General features: G+C 38.7%; 1 protein-coding gene across 6 annotated transcripts in view; it reads left to right on the forward strand.

The window, feature by feature from the left end:
- The window catches only part of ECPAS (Ecm29 proteasome adaptor and scaffold), a 126,879-nt gene that overhangs the window by 55,890 nt on the left and 52,001 nt on the right, over positions 1 to 18,988 (forward strand). For all 6 annotated transcript variants that reach the window (XM_055123835.1, XM_055123828.1, XM_055123840.1 and 3 more), the window contains 13 exons: positions 25 to 103; positions 2,027 to 2,076; positions 3,066 to 3,132; positions 3,224 to 3,346; positions 5,515 to 5,618; positions 8,915 to 9,038; positions 10,466 to 10,546; positions 12,553 to 12,778; positions 13,195 to 13,286; positions 14,703 to 14,837; positions 16,258 to 16,420; positions 17,263 to 17,435; positions 18,544 to 18,645. In XM_055123835.1, the coding sequence (XP_054979810.1) occupies positions 25 to 103; positions 2,027 to 2,076; positions 3,066 to 3,132; positions 3,224 to 3,346; positions 5,515 to 5,618; positions 8,915 to 9,038; positions 10,466 to 10,546; positions 12,553 to 12,778; positions 13,195 to 13,286; positions 14,703 to 14,837; positions 16,258 to 16,420; positions 17,263 to 17,435; positions 18,544 to 18,645 (1,519 nt within the window). The remainder of the gene's footprint in view (positions 1 to 24; positions 104 to 2,026; positions 2,077 to 3,065; positions 3,133 to 3,223; positions 3,347 to 5,514; positions 5,619 to 8,914; positions 9,039 to 10,465; positions 10,547 to 12,552; positions 12,779 to 13,194; positions 13,287 to 14,702; positions 14,838 to 16,257; positions 16,421 to 17,262; positions 17,436 to 18,543; positions 18,646 to 18,988) is intronic.

Genomic DNA, 18,988 nt, shown 5'->3' on the forward strand with positions numbered 1-18,988 from the left:
TCAATTTATGTTTTGTTTTTAAAGCTGTCCAGAAATCAAGATTAAGCCATTAGGTCCAATGCTTTTAAATGGCCTCACCAAACTAATCAACGAATATAAAGAAGTAAGTGATTTGATTTTAAATTTTGTGAACATTTTCTATTTTTAGTGTTGGCTTTTTGTCAATATTTCTGGTCTACTGTTGACTTAATTACAGTTTGCTTTTTCCCTATCCCTTCTTAACATTTTTACTTGAAGTTGGACACATTTTAGAAATGGTAATCATTTTTTGCTTTTTTTGGGGAAATAAGTGCTAACTTATTTCCCAAAAAATAAGATAGAAATCTTGAGGTTGTCGTTGCTTTTTTTAAGTTTTAAATCAATTTAACTTTTTTTTTGGCGGGGGTGGGGGTTGAGTCATACCAGGTGTGGTGCTTGGGGATTGAGCCTGGTCAGCCAGTTGCAAGGGATGTGCCTTAAGTCCCGTACCTTGTCTCTGGCCCTTCAATTACGTTTTTAAAAGCTGCCTCATTTTACTTCATTATAAACACTGCAAAAATGGGATGAAATATTGTGATGTTTTTACTTTATTTTTTTGACAAGTATGGGGCTATTTATGTATGCTTGTATTAAGAAAGTCTTAATTGTTAGGGGGCTGATATTTTATTGATTGAAAATCCTGTCAAAACATGCATTCAGTAAATTTTTGATTCTTTAAGTGGGATGAGGATTACTTGGAGTATAGATTTTAAAATTCTGTTTATTTTTACTGTATTACTCTCACCATCTCCAGTATTTCAGGAGAATTTTCTGAGAAAGGTAAGGATTTTAGAACTTTAGTTAGTGTTCTTTTTCAAAGTATTAGTAAGCAGGAATGCATGTTTATAGTGTTACAGGTATCAATGTTTTGCCATTTTTTTAGAGTTAGAAATTTGGTTTGAATTCTACTTTTGTTCTTTGGTGAGTTACTTAAGTTCTTCGATCCCTTTCTGTTATTAGAAGACTATAAATAATAGTACCACTTTATTGAAGTATTACAAAGATTAAATAAGAGAATACATGTGTATCGCTGAGAATAGTGAATGCACATTAGGAGATACTCGTAATGAGAAGTTGCTCGTTTTTTGTGCAGCTGTGTTTCGAGGGCAGTTAGGCCTGGCTCTCTTATCTTCTTTTTAATGTGTGTATGCTTTTAAAATAGCTTTCCAGATTATTTTTATGATTAGTTGGATCCTCTGGGTAGTTGGTAGAACTAAAATTACTTTGAGACTTTAGGGGAGGAACTGTTTTCAAGAATAGGGTAGAGAGGTTATATCAACCCCGGGACTCTTACTCTGTTAAGCTCTAGACAGTTGCAGGCCTTCTCAATAGATGGAGTTGTAAGAGTGGCCATCTAGGTGTGGAAATGGTGAGATAAGGGAGAATCCTCTGGAATGCATAATCATCAGCTGATAGAAGAATTATGATATTCTGAAAAATCAAAATACAGACTTTCGTGAAACTGTAGAAATCTATCTAGATCATGAGGTGTGCACGTCAGTAATTCAAGTGACTTCACTATGAAGTGAGGAAAGATAGGTGAGGGCTTTATTTAGTAATTTAGAAAATCACTTCCCATGTACACAGTTTTGGGTGAGAGAGGGAGGACCCTAGTTTGTCTGACCAGTGGTGAATTTTCTAAGTTATCTCTTTTCCTAGTGTGTAGCAGATGTTTGCATCTTTTGGTATTTGCAGGTTACACAGTTTTGAAAATAGACTGAACTTAATTAGCACCAGCTAAGCGAATCTATTTCATGTCTACTGCATTTACCCTTTTAAGTGAGTTGAGAATGTAAAGTTTTTGTTTTTCTTTCAGTAATGTGACGATTTCTGGGTCTTGACACTTTTGGTTGTTTGGTTTAGGTGTTAATAGGTAGTTAGAGAGAGAGATAGTTTAACAAGGAGTAAAATAATGTGTGTAATTGCAGCAAAAAGGTTTTGCCGTTTACTGTTTTTTTGTTTTTGTTTTTGTTTTGTGTTTTTTGTTATTTTTTTTCTTAATTTCAAGGACCCTAAGCTACTGTCAATGGCATATTCAGCTGTTGGAAAACTCTCCAGGTGAGTAAACTCTTATTTAGTGAGAGATATTCTGTTGGTTAATTAAGAAAACTTAAGTGGCATTTAATAATGAATGAAGAGAATACATTTGTTGTGATTATGCAAGGAAATATATTTAGTTGCCAGAGGTGGTTTAAATGTCTTCCTTGAAAATGAAAATTATATGAGACATTTTAATTTGCATATGAAGATATATTATTTGGCAGTCTTGAGATGAGATTTTGAACTGGATAGTGTCATAACGGGTGCATTTTCTTGTATCCTAGAGACATTTGATGGGCCTTAATTGTTCTTGTTGCTACTTACTACTATCCTTCATAGTAGTTAAAGGGTATTTGTATTGATCCTCTTTTCTGGTAGTGTTATATTTTTATCTAAATCCCTCTATTTCCAAAGATTCCCCCCCCTTCTGTTTAGTCTGATTTCTTTCTGCTGCTCTCTTTCCTACATTTCTAATTTAAGGAGGTAGAGGTGCAGCAGTTATCATTGGCCCCCTGTGCTGTTTCTGCCCCAGAACAGGTTTTGTCTTAGCCTGTGTAAATTTGGTCTTTGTTTTTGTATTTTGAAGAGAAAGGCACTTGGGACTCAGATAAAGCCACCCAGATCACCTGAGAGAATCTAAGTTTGTCATCATTCCTAGTCCTGTGTCTATTGGCAAGAAATAAAGCTTCTTACTCTCATAGCCTCTAGTTTAAGTAGCAGTTTGGTCTTAATTATCTATTTTTTTATATTCAAATCAGAAAAGTTAACTGAGTGCATGGAATATTATCAAGCAGCTAGTGAAATATATGTTAATCAAGGGTTACTTGGATAACAATTAAGAAATTAAATATTTACTTAAAAAATATTGGACTTTTTGGGGGAGGTAACCCAATGGTCCTGAAGCTCTGATGAAAGATGGAAGCACAAGCTCAGGAATATTTGTGTTTGTTTCATTTTCTTCCGTCTCTCGGGCACTGATGTAATGAGGGTCTTATATTCTCTTACAGTCGAATGCCACATTTATTCACTAAAGATATAGCTCTTGTGCAGCAACTATTTGAAGCCCTGTGTAAGGTAGGGAAACATTTGACAGCTTTGTTTTCTTTTTGGATGCATATAAAAACCCAACAAAATGGGAAACACTGTCTTTATATCACCTTTGTAGGAAGAGCCCGAGACGCGACTTGCTATTCAAGAAGCATTATCTATGATGGTTGGGGCTTATAGTACATTGGAAGGAGCACAGCGAACTCTCATGGAGGCCCTGGTAGCCTCTTACTTGATAAAGGTAGGTACAGCTAGGTGAATGGCAGTGGTTGGGAGGATATACTTTTAGTCTTCAGATCTCCTGCCTAGTGCTCAGAGGGTCGGGGGCCACTCCTGGATACTCTCATTCAGCTGGACTAGTGGTTCCTTGCTGGTACTGCAGAATTGAAGTGGTACTCTTGGTCTCTGCAGTGACTACAGTGCCAGATACCACCAGGGCCGTCCCAGAGGTGCCGGGGGCCTGCAGGGCCACCCTGGGCAGTGCTCCTGGGGCCATGTTGTACTGGGGATGAAGCCCTTAGACTATCTTCCAGCCCCCGCATTTTATATTTTTACTTAATATTTCTATTTTTGGTTGGGGGAGGGCAAGCTGTGCCACACCTGGCCACGCTCAGGCCTTACTCCTGCTCTGAGCTCAGGGATCACTCCTGGCAGGCTTGGGGAACCATGTGGGCTACTGGGGATCAAACCGGGTTGGCCATGTGCAAGACAAACGCACTACTGGCTGTACTATCCCCCGGCCTGATAGCTTACTGTTGTTAATGTTTGTTCTAAATGCACGTCCTCCGAGTTCATAAAGTGTTTAGTCTTAACAGGTAACTGAGTGCTACAGTCACTCTGGTAGCATCCTACTGGGAGAGAGAAGCAGACAGATTTTCTAGCAGACAGATTTTCTATTTATCAAAATGACTCTGCAGGAAGTAAGCAAATAATATCATATACTATGGTCTTCCGTTTACTTCACTTTGCTTTTCATAAAATTTGTAGGAGAATTTAAACATCTGTATACAGTGTATTCATAGTATATTTCTTGCATATAATATTAATCATGATTTGGTCAGTTTTTTTTTTTTGTTTTCCATTTCAAGTAGAAAAGAGGAAGGAATGATGCCAGAAAATACTGATAAGATGAATACAAATTGTGTTGTATTGAATTTGACTGTTAAATATACTTATTGAAGGAATTATTAAAGATTCAGAAAATCTTTAAAATCTGGTTTCTGATGAAATAGGATGCGGGAAGCTTCCTATTTATGGGGTCTCATTGGCAAATGATACGGTGTCCATTGTCATGGTCACGTATCACAGTTGGTTTGTTTGGAATCTCATTAGAAATCGTAAAATTTTTATCTAGGGTAACTTAATTTTTTAAAATTTAGTTTCTATTTTTGGATTTTTGAATCATATCCGGTGATGCTCAGGGGTTACTTGTGGCTCTGCACTCAGGAATTACTTCTGGCTGTACTTGGGGGACCATATGGGATGCTGGGGATAGAATCCGGGTCTGTTGTGTGCAAGGCAAACATCCTACACGCTGTACTATCTCTCCAGCACAACCAGGGTAACTTTATAAGGAAGTGTAATTTTTGTGTAGCTTATATGGGTGCTGGTTGTACTCAAGCATATCAAATTATGTATCGCAATATTATCAAGCCTAAGCTAATTTGCTCTTTTTTTCTCATGCTGCATTAAAGGTGGTAGCATGATTCTAGGCTAAATAATACAGTCCAGTCTGAGTGATAAAGAGCAGGAACATCAGATATTCCTCTCTTTCTTCTCTTGCATTAGTGCTGTGACTGAAGGAATGTCCTAGGGAAGTAAATATGGCCTGTTAGTAGATTCCACAATTCTACTTCTCACACAGGTTTATAATACATTATTAATCTGTTTAAGTTAACTGAATATGTATTTAAGTAGTGGAAACTTACTTTCAGAGGTAGTTTTAATGTTAAAGTTAATAAGAAAAAGTTGAGCTTAATGTTTTATTTCATGTTTGTAGGAATTCCTGTAAGTAGACTTTGGGTTCTCTAGAAACAACCTGAATTCTGCTTGTGTGACTAAGTTTGAAAATTGGGGAAGCAGAGGTGAAGGAACAGAAAAATTCTCTGGCTGTGGTATTAGTGGGTCTTACTGCTTTACTTGGAGGATCCTCTTAGTCATAAATACTTTCTAATTACTATGTATACTGGCCTGAAGACTATAAGACAGCATGTAAAGATTTTAGAGAAATGACTTGTTTTGATTTTATCTAGATATAATTTTTGAAATAGCAACTGAAATTTTGATTGCTTATAATTAAGATGACTTATTTTAAAATTGATTGTTGATAATTGAATTCTGTTTTTTTGTTTTTTTTGTTTTTAATTTGTGTGTTTGTGGGTGTGCACATGCATTTCTGTGTCAAAATAGCCTGAAGTTCAAGTTCGACAGGTGGCTGTGAAATTTGCCAGCACGGTGTTTCCCTCAGATCATATACCTTCCAGATATTTGCTCTTACTAGCTGCAGGAGATCCGTAAGTTTTCAAAGATGTTAATTTGGATTTGGGTTCTTTCAAAATTTCTTGAAAATTACTGCAATTTATGTTGTCTATGGAATTTAGAAAGTTAAGGAATTAAAAAGTATGACTCTTAATAAAACATAGATCTATAGTCATACTGACATTAATAGTATGTATATTTATATTGCATATAAGTTACATGTATTTTATTAGTATAAAATATACAAAGATAATAGAAAATGCCTATAAAATGACTAAGCATAGATAAACAAATATGATTATATGTAAACTACAATTATATCCCCATATATATATATTTTTTCCCTTTTTGGGTCACACCCAACGATGCGCAGAGCTTACTCCTGGCTCTGCACTCAGGAATTACTCCTGGCGGTGTATGGGGAACCATATGGGACGCCGGGGATTGAACCCAGGTCGGCTGCGTGCAAGGCAAACACCCTACCTGCTGTGCTATCACTCCGGCCCCCCACCCAAATATATTTTTAAGAAAAAATAAGTAATGTTGATGACTTGACATACTTTGATAGTTTTATTATGTTGATGGAGCATCATTTTCTAGCATACTCAGTTTTTGTTTTGTTCTGGTCCACATCTGGCAATGCTCAGGGGCTTACTCCTGGCTTGGCTCAGGGGTTATTCCTGGTGGTGGCACAGGGTGCCAGACTGTGTGTGGATCGAACCCAGGCTTCCACCGTCATGAAAAGCATGTGCTCGACCCTTGGAGCTCTCCCCAGAGCCAATTCAAGATTTTTCCAAGGAGATGTATATACTGGATTTTAATGGATTATATTTTGCATTTTTTGTATTTGTATGATGCATTTTGCTGGGGAGAGGGGTGTTTGGCTCACTCCTGTTGGTGCTGGGGACTCTTCTCAGTGTGCCTGTGATGCTCCAGGTACTGCTCAGTACCAGAAATCAAAGCCCATCTTCCAGAACGCAAGGCATGCAGACTAGCCTTTTGAGCTATATAATACATTTTCGAAGACATTTAAATGGTTCTGAGATTGATAATTAATAACCAGATGCTATGTATCTTACAGTTAGTGGCAGTCAGATTAGTAAAACTAGTTTAGTATTTTTCATGATATTAATCATTACTTCACCTCCTATTTAGAACTGTTGTTTTTTTGTGGGGGGAGGGGGCACACCCAGTGATGCTCAGGGGTTACTTCTGACTCTGTGCTCAGATCTCACTCCTGATGATTCAGGGGACCATATGGAATGCAGGGGATTGATCCTTGGTTGGCTGTGTGCAAGGCAAGCACCCTTCCCACTGTACTATCTTTCTGGCTCCACTTCTCTATTTTTTATGTGATTTTAAAAAAAACAATAAAGGCACCATCATTTACATATTATTTACAATGGTAGAGTTCATGCATGAAACATTTTAACTCCACTCCCTTCACCATTGTTCAACTGTTTCCACCCCTCTCTATTTCCCCCACCTCCCCTACATTTATATGAGATTCTTCATATGTTTTCTTCATCTTCTTCTTCTTCTTCTTCTTCTTTTTTTTTTTTTGCTTTTTGGGTCACACCCGGCGATGCACAGGGGTTACTCCTGGCTCTGCACTCAGGAATTACTCCTGGCAGTGCTCAGGGGACCATATGGGATGCTGGGAATCGAACCTGGGTTGGCCGTGCAAGGCAAACGCCCTACCCGCTGTGTTATTGCTCCAGCCCCTGTTTTTTTCTTTTTGATATCAGAGATAACCCTCTTTTGGGTAGCTGTTTATCATCCATGTTCAGCTATGGTTTAAATAAAATAGTGTATCCTTTGATGATTGGAATGCCCACTTTTGCATTATATTTTTGTGGTGTTTTATTTTTGAGTATTTTTTGATAAGTGTTTTAATATTCTGATTGACTTAACTGTGTGCTTTTTTTTATGCCATCTATTGTTTTCCTGTTAGTTGTAAATAGTGTTCTTTGATTTGCTTTTGTTTTATTGAGAGATAAATGATGTAGCATTGTGCAACCAAGGTATATATTATATTGAATCATTTACATATTGCAAAATGATTTTACTGCCATACTGCTAGCTGACACGTGCATCACATCATATGATTACCATTTCTTTCTTTTTTGCAGTAAGAACATTTTAAGAACTAGTATCTTAGCAGCTTTCAAGTATACAATAGTATTGTTAATAGCAGTCACTGCACAGTAGATCTTTAAGGCTTAATTTCTCTTAGAAATGGAAGTTTATATCCTTCGACCAGCAGCTGTAGTCTTCTTTCTCACCCACCACAGATAAATACCATATGCTAATCTCTGTTTTTAAGAGTTTAGCTTTTTAAATTTTTGCTAGAATTAGTTGGCTGCCATTTGAATTACAGATTACAGGTTATCTCCAAACCCTGTTCTTGAAGTTCTTTTCTCATACAGCTGTATTTATTTTTGGTTTAAGTGACTCTGGTTTATTAATCTTGATCCTGGTGCTCCTCTAATTCTCACTTTTCTATATCAAGTTCCCAGCCTACAGGCAGAAGTCCCGGGGCTCGGTGGCCAACCTGGCAGTTTATTTTAGAGCTAGGCTTTGAGCCCAAGCAAGTGCTGAAAGTTGTTCTTACTAAATAAACTTAAAGTAAAACTGTTCCAACTATTTTCCTTTTTCACTTTAGTTAAAACTGTTTAGAGCAAATAAAAATCTAGTTAAGACTGTTTAGAGCAAATAAAAAAACCTGACAAATGTGAAGCTTTAGTTATAGTCTTGTTGTTAATGAACTCATCCATTAGGAAAATGAGACCCTTTCCAGAAGCAGTTAAGGACCCGAGAGAACCTTTAGTTTGGTATCTGAATATCCTGTTGCTGAGGCCAGTCTCCAGGTGGTCAGAAGTTGATTGGTTTTCACATTTTTTATACATTAATGTCACATTGTCAGGTAAACTTTTTACTGAATTAGAACAGAATTTATAAAAATGATAAGAGGTTGGTGGCATGAGTGGCCAGATTTTAAAAATTAATTTTGTAGTTTATAATTTGCTTCTAATAATTGTAAAGTATAATATACACGGATACTTACATAACAGCATACAATAACCTGACTTGTTCTGTGGGTAAAATTTAAAAATGCAAGCTATTTCAAAATTCATATAATTTGGAAATTCATATAATTTCCAAAGTGAAGTGATTTTTTACAATGTATTTTATGGTTGTTTAGATAGGGAGCAATATAAGACATTTTCTCAGAACTCCAGCTATCAAATTTAAATGCTATTGTTTTCTTTGAGTAATCATTCTCCAGTTGCTGGAATTTCATTTTTATTTCTATTTGTCTTTCTGAAAGGCGGGAAGAAGTTCATGGAGAAGCACAGCGAGTTTTAAGGTGTCTCCCTGGTAGAAATAGAAAAGAAAGTGCTGCTAAGCAGATGCCTTCTTTCCCAGAAATGGTATATTACATACAAGAAAAGGTATGAGACCTAACCAGATGATTTGTTTTGGCCTTACAACAGATGAGGTGTTACCTAAATGTTGAATAGTAGTAAGGTTTCCAGCAGTGCTCTTGTATATAAAACAAAGCAGATACAAATGGGGGAAAAATAGAATACCTGTATGTAATTGTTTGGAATTAATTATTCTTTTTACTCATGTCAACATTTTCACTGTCTAAAATTTTCCTGTTGGTGTACATTAAAATACACACTCTGGGCCGGAGTTCTCAGTGGGCTGAACACCTGCAAACCATGCTTAACAGTCAATCCCTGATGTTACATGGTTTCCTGAGCCCTGCCAAGAGCAAACAGTCTGCCTGCTGAGGGCCCCCATATCCCCCCCTCTTCCAAGTATGGCCCCCAAACAAGTTCCTTTAAAATTTTTTTTTTGGTGGAGGGGACCACACCCAGCATTGCTCAGCGAGAATTCATTGCTCTGCAAGAGAATCCCCTTGCAGGCCCTGGTGTGCCTTATGTAGTACTTGGGATTGAACCGGGGTTGGCCCTGTGCAAGGCAAGTGCCCTTCCTGCTCTATTGCTCCAGCCCCCTTCCCCCTTTTATTTTTATTATCATTTATGAGCGGCCTCCTATGCAGTGCTGGAACCACTCAGAGTAATGCTGGGGCCCGCAGTGATGGGAGCCACCGGGACACCTTGTGGAACCCAGGAGGTCAGACTACACCTGGAAGAACTTGGAGACTTTGCAGCGGCAGGGATTGATCCTGGGGCCTCCTGCTTGCAAGGAGTGTGCCCCAGCCTTTTAAACTGTCTCTACCTCATCCTTACAGCGTTCTTTAGATTGCCATAAACCTGAGTTGAGGGTGCTTCAGCCGACGTTAGGAGAGAGCATCCCTGTGTCTGCTTTTCTGCTGTCTGGCTTTGTGCAGTGTACTTTGCTGGTAGCTCAGTTGTGCTTGGCTGTCACGAATCCCGCTCTAATCTGCTTTTACACTAGTGCTTCCCTGAGTGTGCAGTGGGAATATTTTACGGCTTTCCCTTTCTACTGTTGGTTGTATTTTGCTAAATAGACGCTTAAGGAAGTTACAGTTTGTTACAGAAGCTTTGATTCTTTGTGGTCAGAAGGTTTGTTCTTATAATTCCCTCCCACCTAAATTAGAAATGACACATAATTATTGGAAATAACTAGTATGCAATGGCATATTACTGTTAGTGCATGCCTGGAGTAGGTCTCATTCTTTTTAAACAAGCCAGTAAGAATCCTGAGCAAGAAAGAACTACAGAGCTGTTACTTAGAGTTTGAGGGACACACAGTCAGCATGATTGATGGGAATGTATTTCTGACTAGGAATACCAGTTGCGAACTAGAGTGTAGTAAAAATAGTTATTTTGAGTTGAAAAAGGACAAATACTCCATTTTCATTCATTGTGTTTGTTACTTCTATTAGGCTTCCCATCGAATGAAAACTCCGGCCAAGTATATGACTGGGACCACTGTTCTTCCATTCAATCCAGCAGCCTTTGGAGAGGTAGGAAGTTTTGGCCAAAGGTTCTGAAACACCCAGAGTATGTCTGTGAGATTTTTGTGCCCTAGATAAACCGATACTGTGGTGTTAATATTCCTCACCAAATTTATTAAAAAATAGTATTTGATAATGGACATTATTTTACTTCAGAGCAGCATGTATCACTGTCATCCCGTTGCTTTTCGATTGCTCAAGTGGGCACTAGTAACGTCTCCATCCGTCCCTGTCATGTGCTAGTGTGCCAATGGCTTCTGCTCACTCCAGGAACTTGAAGAGCACATTGTTGTTACTGTTTTGTTTTTTTTTTTTTTTTTGGTCACACCTGGCGATGCACAGGGGTTACTCCCGGCTCTGCACTCAGGAATTACTCCTGGCGGTGCTCAGGGGACCATATGGGATGCTGGGAATCGAACCTGGGTCGGCCGCGTGCAAGGCAAATGCCCTACTCGCTGTGCTATCACTCCAGCCCCGTTGTTACTGTTTTTGGTATATCAGATAAGTCACGGGTAGCTTGCCAGGCTCTGCCGTACAGGTGGGATATCCTTGGTAGCTGCCAGGTTCTCTGAGAGGGGCAGAGGCTTTGAGCTTATATAGCTGAACCGGAGGTGGTTTGTGGGTGTGTCTCCCATTGGCCGTTTAATTTCTTGGCAATCTTGGCCCCAAATTGTTGGGGTCTGGCCAAAGGCACAACAGCAGTTTTGGGGTATCTGGAAGCCTGAAGGCACCATCAGGCTGCTGATGCACTCGCCCCGTAGGTACAGGTTGACATGCTGGTGGCACCAAACCCACAGCAGCATGTATAAATACAATTATTTAGTTTTTCTTTGTGTGGAAAAAAAAGCTATGAGCTACATTGATTATTAATGTAATTGACGACAACTTAAATTAATTTTATTAGGGGCCGGAGTGATAAGCACAGTGGGTAGGGCGTTTACTTTGCACGCGGCCGACCCGGGTTCGATCCCCGGCATCCCATATGGTCCTCCAAGCACCGTCAGGAGTAATTCCTGAGTGCAAAGCCAGGAGTAACCCCTGAGCATCGCTGGGTGTGACCCCCCCCCCCAAAAAAAAGCAAAAAAAAAAATAAAAAAAAATTAATTTTATTAAAATAAAAACAACTTTTTGCTTAAAAGTTTAAAATAAAATTATTAAAATAATTACATTATTAAAAATTAAATATTGGTTCTTACATCTTATCTGCTGTTGCTCAGGGCTTGCTCTTGACTCCGTGCTCAGGGATCACTACTGATGGAGAGCAAACCCAGGTCCATTGAATGAAAGTCAACGCAAGTGCCTTACTTGCTGTGCTTTCTCTCTGGCCCCTAAAGTTTAGTTTTTAAGTCCAACATACTGTTGCAGTTCTAGTATGAAAGTTTGGGAATTAGATTACTTTATTGCATTTACTAAAGGAAATTGCATTCTTTAGATTGTTGACTTGTACTGGTAAAATGACAGGACATAATCTTGTTTAGAATATTAAAAATACAATGAAATTGCTGCATGTCCTATCTAGCTTTCAAGAAAAGAGCTTCTCAAGGGCTCCTTAGAAGCCATTTTATATCAAGTGTTTATGGTCTCTCATGCAAAACGATTTAAATTCCTTTTCTCAAATTCCCTGTTGCAGATTACAAATGAGCGGAATTCCATAGATTACACATGAGTGGAATAATCTATAGGATTAATCTATAGGTTTCTACCCACTTTCTGTTTCTCATGTTTTTTAAAAAAGACTTACACTGAAATTTTTAGACTTTCAAAGTTGAGTTTACATAAAAATCAATTACACTCCGTTAAAAGACACTCTAGGGATTTATAAAAGCTTGTTATGTGAATTTTGCTCCATCAGTGTAATTTTAGTTAACATATTGAGCCATGTTTTCCACCTTCTGTGAGGATTGTTGAAAGGTGTATGAGGGAGGGTTGGGAACCAAAACAGGAACTGTCAGTCACTTCGAAGACTGAGCTTCTGACACTTTTTAATCTGGCATTCTTTTCTCTCCTGTCTTTAGATAGTGCTGTATTTGCGCATGTGCCTAGCTCACAGTGCGGGAGTGGTGCCCACCTCTCAGAGTCTGGCTGATATGCAAGATCATGCCCCAGCCATTGGACGCTATATTCGGACTTTAATGTCCGGTAACCAAGTGACATCCTCCTCCTCATCTTCAAAGAGTGGAGAAACCAACCCTGTTCAGATCTACATTGGCTTGCTTCAGCAACTGTTAGCAGGTGTTGGAGGTAGGAGTTCCTGACAGTGAGGACAGATATTGAATATTAAAATCCTTTAGCAAAATTCTAATTGTCACCTCAGCTAATAAATATACAGCAAGATTATTTTCTCTCATGAATGTAAATGAGCATTATTATTATTATTTTTCTTTTCCAAATTTACCTCATTCCACCTCAATACACTGTTGGTCTTTTCAGAAAGAAAGTCTAACACTAAATAATATATTTGTGATTTGGAAGTAGATGTGGAGAATATTTTTATAGATAACTAGTTTGTAAATTTGCTGTATTGATTCACATAATGTGTTTTGGTTGATTTTTGTTTTGTGGAACTAGGGAATTCCTCCTAAGTGATAACTTTATATAAATCTAATGATCTCTTTTTTATTTCTTGAAATTAAGATGACTGAATCCTTTCTTATTAGGCTTGCCAGTCATGTACTGCCTATTGGAAGCTGTCTCAGTATATCCAGAAAAATTGGCTGCCAAATTTGTGGACAAAACAGAATGGATTAAGGTATATTCTAAGCGTACATGTATTTGATTCTTTGTATCTTGTCTCATGGTTTTGTCTTCCTGTCTGTTTTCCTGTTACCTTTTCTGCCTTTAGAGAATTCTGGAAATTCTCTTCATCAGCACTTACTGGTAAGCATATTGGTCATGTATCTCAGTGATCCTTATTGGTCAGAATGAGAGATGAATATGAGCGAAATACTTCTGTCACTGTATCACTGTCATCTCGTTGCTTGTCAATTTGCTTGAGCGGGCACCAGTAACAAGTCTCACAATGGAGACATTACTGGAGCGGAAATACTTCCCTTTGCAAAAAGAACCAGGTTTATATAATTGAAAGTGAAAATTTGTAAAATGTTTCCTTCCATAACTGCCCCCCACCTACTCAGATTCCCCAGCTTCGTTCCCCTCCTTCTCTACCTTGACAAACACATATAGGTCTTGACTTATTTTAATGCATTGTACCTCCTGGACTTTACATATGCATATAAATTCAAAAGAAATTATTTTAAAATGTTCCCATTTTACATAAAAAGCATAGTTTTGCCCTATTTTTTACCCCTTCCCCCAGCTAAATTAGAGCATGGGGCTTTTCTTATGTAAGTAAATAGAAAGCATCCTCTTTGTTTTAATGGTTAAATGCTTTGCTCTACATGAATTAGCCATAATTTATTCTTGATTCTAGTGGTAAGTTAGGTTACTTTTAGTCTGCTGCAAAGAATGATCTGTCAGTTTTGAAGATGAGGAAGAAATCTTTTCTTTAGAAGATGTTTTTTAGATGGATTTCTCAGAAGTAGTTTGAGAACATGTGCTTTTGCATTTTTAAAAGATGTTTTTTGTACTTTGCATTGGTTTACAGTGTTACAGAATTTCGAAAGTTAAGTCTCATACCTCTTTATGTACAGGAGAGGTTTGTCACCACTCTGTTCACCAGAGTTCCATTGCCATCCTGCCATCAACATGATCCTGTTTTTCACTCCTCCCACCTTCTCTATCCTGATGATAACTGGTGTAGTTTTTACAGTCTAGCAATTAGTTCTGTTGTTCCTTGCCAGTTGACTTTAGTAATTAGATTTTCACATATGAGTGAAACTTTCCATCCAATAATTATATTTCACTTATTTTGCTTGGCATAATCACCTCAAGATCCATTAATTGTCTCAGAGGTACCAGTTGCAGTTTTTGTTTTTGTTTTGTTTTTTGTTTGTGGGCCACACTGAGTGGTGCTCAGGGCTTACTCCTGACACTGTACTCAGGGATCACTCCTGGTGGGGTGCTGGAGATTGACCCTCGGTTGGCCATGTGCATGGCCACACCTGCCTCCTGCACACTCTCTTCAGCCCCAGTTGTAAAATCCTGATGTTAGATGTCAGCAGGAAAAGGATTATATCACATGTATTTCCTTTTTTATACTGCGCAGAGCCTGATGAATAGCAGTAAAGAAGAGATGCGTGAACTGGCAGCATTGTTCTATTCTGTAGTGGTGTCTACGGTGTCAGGACATGAGTTGAAGTCAATGATAGAGCATCTTATAAAGACTACAAAGGATAATCACGTATGTTGTCATTTTGTCTACGTTTGTTATTGTACGCGATAGGAGAGCTTTACAAAAGTGTCTACTTTTTGTAGTATCCAATTTTAAGGGTTAAATGAGATAGATACTACCTTAATTCAGTTAAGTTCATTTAGTAAATTCGAGTGCCTTGTGTCCAATACTGTTTAAGGACTTTAATCTATGTAGTGTATCTAATGGGATACTATATTACAGACCCTAATACGAGTACCTTTTTGGCGGGGAGGGGCAGGGACAAGAAGAACTCAGTGGTGAGCAGGGAATCTCCTGGCACCACACCCAGCAGTGCTCGGGAAGGTGGGGCAGGTAGTGTGGGTACTAAACTCTGGGCCTTAAGCATACTGTGCATATGCTGAAACTATTTTATTAAAAAAAAATTCTTTTTATAAAGTTGTTCATGATGATTTGTTACATTCAGTATTCCAGTGCCAGTCCCACCACCATTGCACTATCCCACCAGCATTGTTTCCAGTTTCCTCAACCACCCTCAAGCCTGCCCCTATAGCAGGACCTGAGGAATTTATTTTACATCGCTTGTACTTATAATTTGTTAAAAATGATAAAAAAAAAATTCTTAGGAGAAAGTGTGTAAGATTGTTGTACCTCACTACGGAGCCATTAAGCCCTTGTATAAGAGATTACCAACATGTTGTTAACAGGTTAAGCCTTGTGTATGTATATTTTGCTAATTGAGATGCTCTGACTCTAAATTGCCACTTACCATTGTGTTTTAATGGTGGGGGAGGTTGTTGGTTGCTTCTTGTTGTTGGGGGAGGTGCAGATCCAGTTGTGCTCAGGTCTTGCTCCTGGTTTTGTGCTCAGTGATCACTTTTGGTCGGGCTCTGGGGATCCTAGTGGGTGCTGGGGATCAAACGTGGTCTGCTGCATAGAAGGCAAGTGCTGTGCCTGGTGTGCATTGCTGTCTCCCTGGCGCCCCTCCCCCCCCAGTATTGCCTACTTTATATGGAGATTTTTAGATATTAGAAATTGTATCTATTTATTACATTTTTGTTGACAGTACGGGGAAAGTGTGAGTGAGAGAATGAAAGGGAATCACCTTACCTAAGAGTTAAATGGTGTGTTATTAGGGAGCCTAAGTCTTAAAGTGAGTCAAGATTCTGTCTAACATCTCTCTGGGATTTTTTTTGTTAGAAATTCAAGTCCCCCTCCCCCCCCTTTTTTTTCTTTAATACTGGGAATTTTTTTGTTAGAAATTCAAGTTTTCTCCCCTTCCCCTGGCACCTTTTTTTTTTTTGGATATTGTTATTGAGTATCAGTTGCACTTCAAATGGTCACTTTATTCTTTGCCTTTATGTTTTACGAGACGTCTATAATAAATATGCTAATTTCATCCCGTGTGAGAAAGGTGTAGAGATATATGCCATTGTGTTGTTAAATTCAGAGCCCAGAGATACAGCATGGATCCTTGCTAGCATTGGGATTCACAGTGGGAAGATACTTGGCTAAGAAGAAGACGAAAGGGGCAGAGCAACCAGACCTGGAGACAGATGCCGACTTCCTGCCTGAACAGGAGAAGCTCATTCAGAGCGCCACGGAAACAATAGGTAATTCATAACTTGATGCTGACTTAGATATCTCAGTTTTGAATTAGGTCAAAATTTTTATTATGGCATGTTTATTTCTTTTGTAACATTCCCCCCATTTTTTTTTCTTTTAAAGCAGTGTATTCCCCCTCCTTCTGTCATTGTTTCTTTTTTGTTGTTTCTGTAGGCTTGAAGTTACTTTTATGGCTTTTTGCTTCTGGGTCCCATAGCATTGCACTGAATGCAGGAACATCCACAGAATCTTGCAGTCTTGATAACAATGGAAGCATTTGAGTCTTGTGAACTGTGTTCCCATATCCAGATGGTTCTGTCATGGGAAAATTTTCAGCATTAAAACTGGACACTAACCTCTTTTTTTAAGTAAAAAAACCAAAAAAAAAAAACAAGGGCCACTCCCAGTGGAGCTTGGGGGGGCCACCAGTGGTGGTGACCTAGGGACTCTGCCTTGCTAGGCACTGGACTCGGCACGTGCTACTCATCTGCTTTGCCTCTTGAGCTATTTTTCTCATTTCCCTTGTTGTTGTTGTTGTTTTTTCAATTGAATAAATGTAAACATTATCAACTGGAAGATGCTACAGACTTTAATTTATTGACTTTAAAAAAATATTGAGGGACCAAGGGAGAGCTCAGTGGGCAAGAACACATGCTTTGCACGCAGGAAGTATGGGCTTGATCCTGCGCAATGCATTGTGTCCCCTGAGTACAACAGGAGTGACCCCTAGTCAACAAGTGGGAGTAACCCCACATCAGTAAACAACAACATAAAAAGACAAAACATTGCTGGTTGTTTGGCTCACAAGGGCATTAGGACATTATTCTCTTTTGTTTAAATGTGCTCACAGGCTCATTTTTGGACAGTACATCACCTCTCTTGGCAATTGCTGCCTGTACAGCTCTGGGTGAAATTGGCAGAAACGGTCCACTCCCAATTCCAAATGAGGGATCTGGCTTTACCAAATTGCATCTTGTGGAAAGCTTGCTAAATAGAATACCTTCCAGTAAAGAAACAAATAAGGCAAGTCTCTATTTTTCCTTCACCCTAAAAGTCTACTTATAGATGCGTAAAATAGCAAAACCACAGTCATGATAAGGATAGATGGCATTGTAGCTGTAGGAAGAATTTAATGTAAAATTAATGACCGTAATGAAGAGTGTCTAGTTGACTATTTCAGTTTTGAGGTATGGAGAACTTGTCCACAGCCATTGTTCCTATTTCATTTGATCCATTTTAAGTCTCTCTGTTAGTAAATGAGATGAATAATCCATAACATTTATAAATGGACATTTATAGATTTTTGGCTTTGGGTAAAAATTTTGCAGACTCCACAGCATTTTTTGTATGTGATCAAAGCATCACCTCAGTGGTGAAATAAAAGCTGAGTTAATGAGTAGGAAATTCAGCTTACTTCCAGTTTAATAAACATGTAATTTTATTCCTGATATAATTACTATTTAAAATAGATTTGGGGGGCTTGGTAGAGAGTTCAGCAGGTAAGGCACTTGCCTGGCATGCAGCTGATGGCACCACGTATGGCCCCCTGACTCCCACTGGGAGTGGCCCCTAAGCGCAGAGCCAGGAGTAAGCCCTGAGAACTGCTGGCTGTGACCCCTGAAACCAAAAAAGAAAAAAAAATATTAGATACTTTAGCTCATTTTAAGAACTATTGCTAAGGCATTTATAGTATGCTTGGCAAATTCTAGGTGCTTCACAGAGATTACTTAGTTGAACTCTCCAGAAAGCCTTGTTAGGTACCATTGTTATCACTGATTAGAGAGGAAGTAATTGCTTCAGACCACACACCTGCAAAGGCTGCTAAACTGGTCAGGCTGTGACTTGACACTAAGTCCTGGGGCTTAGAACCTACATTTACAACTGATAAGAGTTTGAAGGACAGTAAACCTAGTTAAAAAGTTTCTTATTTTGTAACTTTAAAACCATAATGAACTAAGTCTTATGTCGTTCTCCTTCCAGAGTGCCATAGACATAATTTTGTAAAATTGTGTGTTAGTCTATTATATCGACTGCCCCTTCCTGCCTTTTTAAAAAAACAAAAAAGCAAACATGGATTTGGGATAAAACTGCTATGCATTTTGCTTCTTATGAAATTACTCTGTTCTTTCAGATGAAAGAACGGGCCATCCAAACACTGGGGTACTTTCCAGTTGGAGATGGAAATTTTCCTCACCAGAAGCTCCTCTTGCAAGGTCTGATGGATTCTGTGGAGGTATTTATATTGTTCTCTGATTATTACAAAGTAACTTGTTCGGTTTGTTGTTATAGGCATGGCATCCTCTAATTGGCTAAGGCAACAGAATTTCTGGGGGGGGGGCCAATATAGGCCCACAGAGCATTCCATGGAGGTTACAGGTGAAAGTCATTTAAATGAGGGGGTGGCATAGGAGAGTGGGGGGCTAACTGCTGGGACCAGGGCTCCACAGGAGGCAGATAACATTGAAAGAGGGGGGGCATGGTTGGGAAAAGTTTGAGAATACTGGTCTAAATCATCTCTGTGGACAAGTCCTTTTCTCATAATTTTTGAGTAAAGCTGGGTGCAGTTTGGTTGAAAG

This window comes from Sorex araneus, chromosome 1, assembly GCF_027595985.1.
Source record: "Sorex araneus isolate mSorAra2 chromosome 1, mSorAra2.pri, whole genome shotgun sequence".
Classification (NCBI taxonomy): Eukaryota; Metazoa; Chordata; class Mammalia; order Eulipotyphla; family Soricidae; genus Sorex; species Sorex araneus.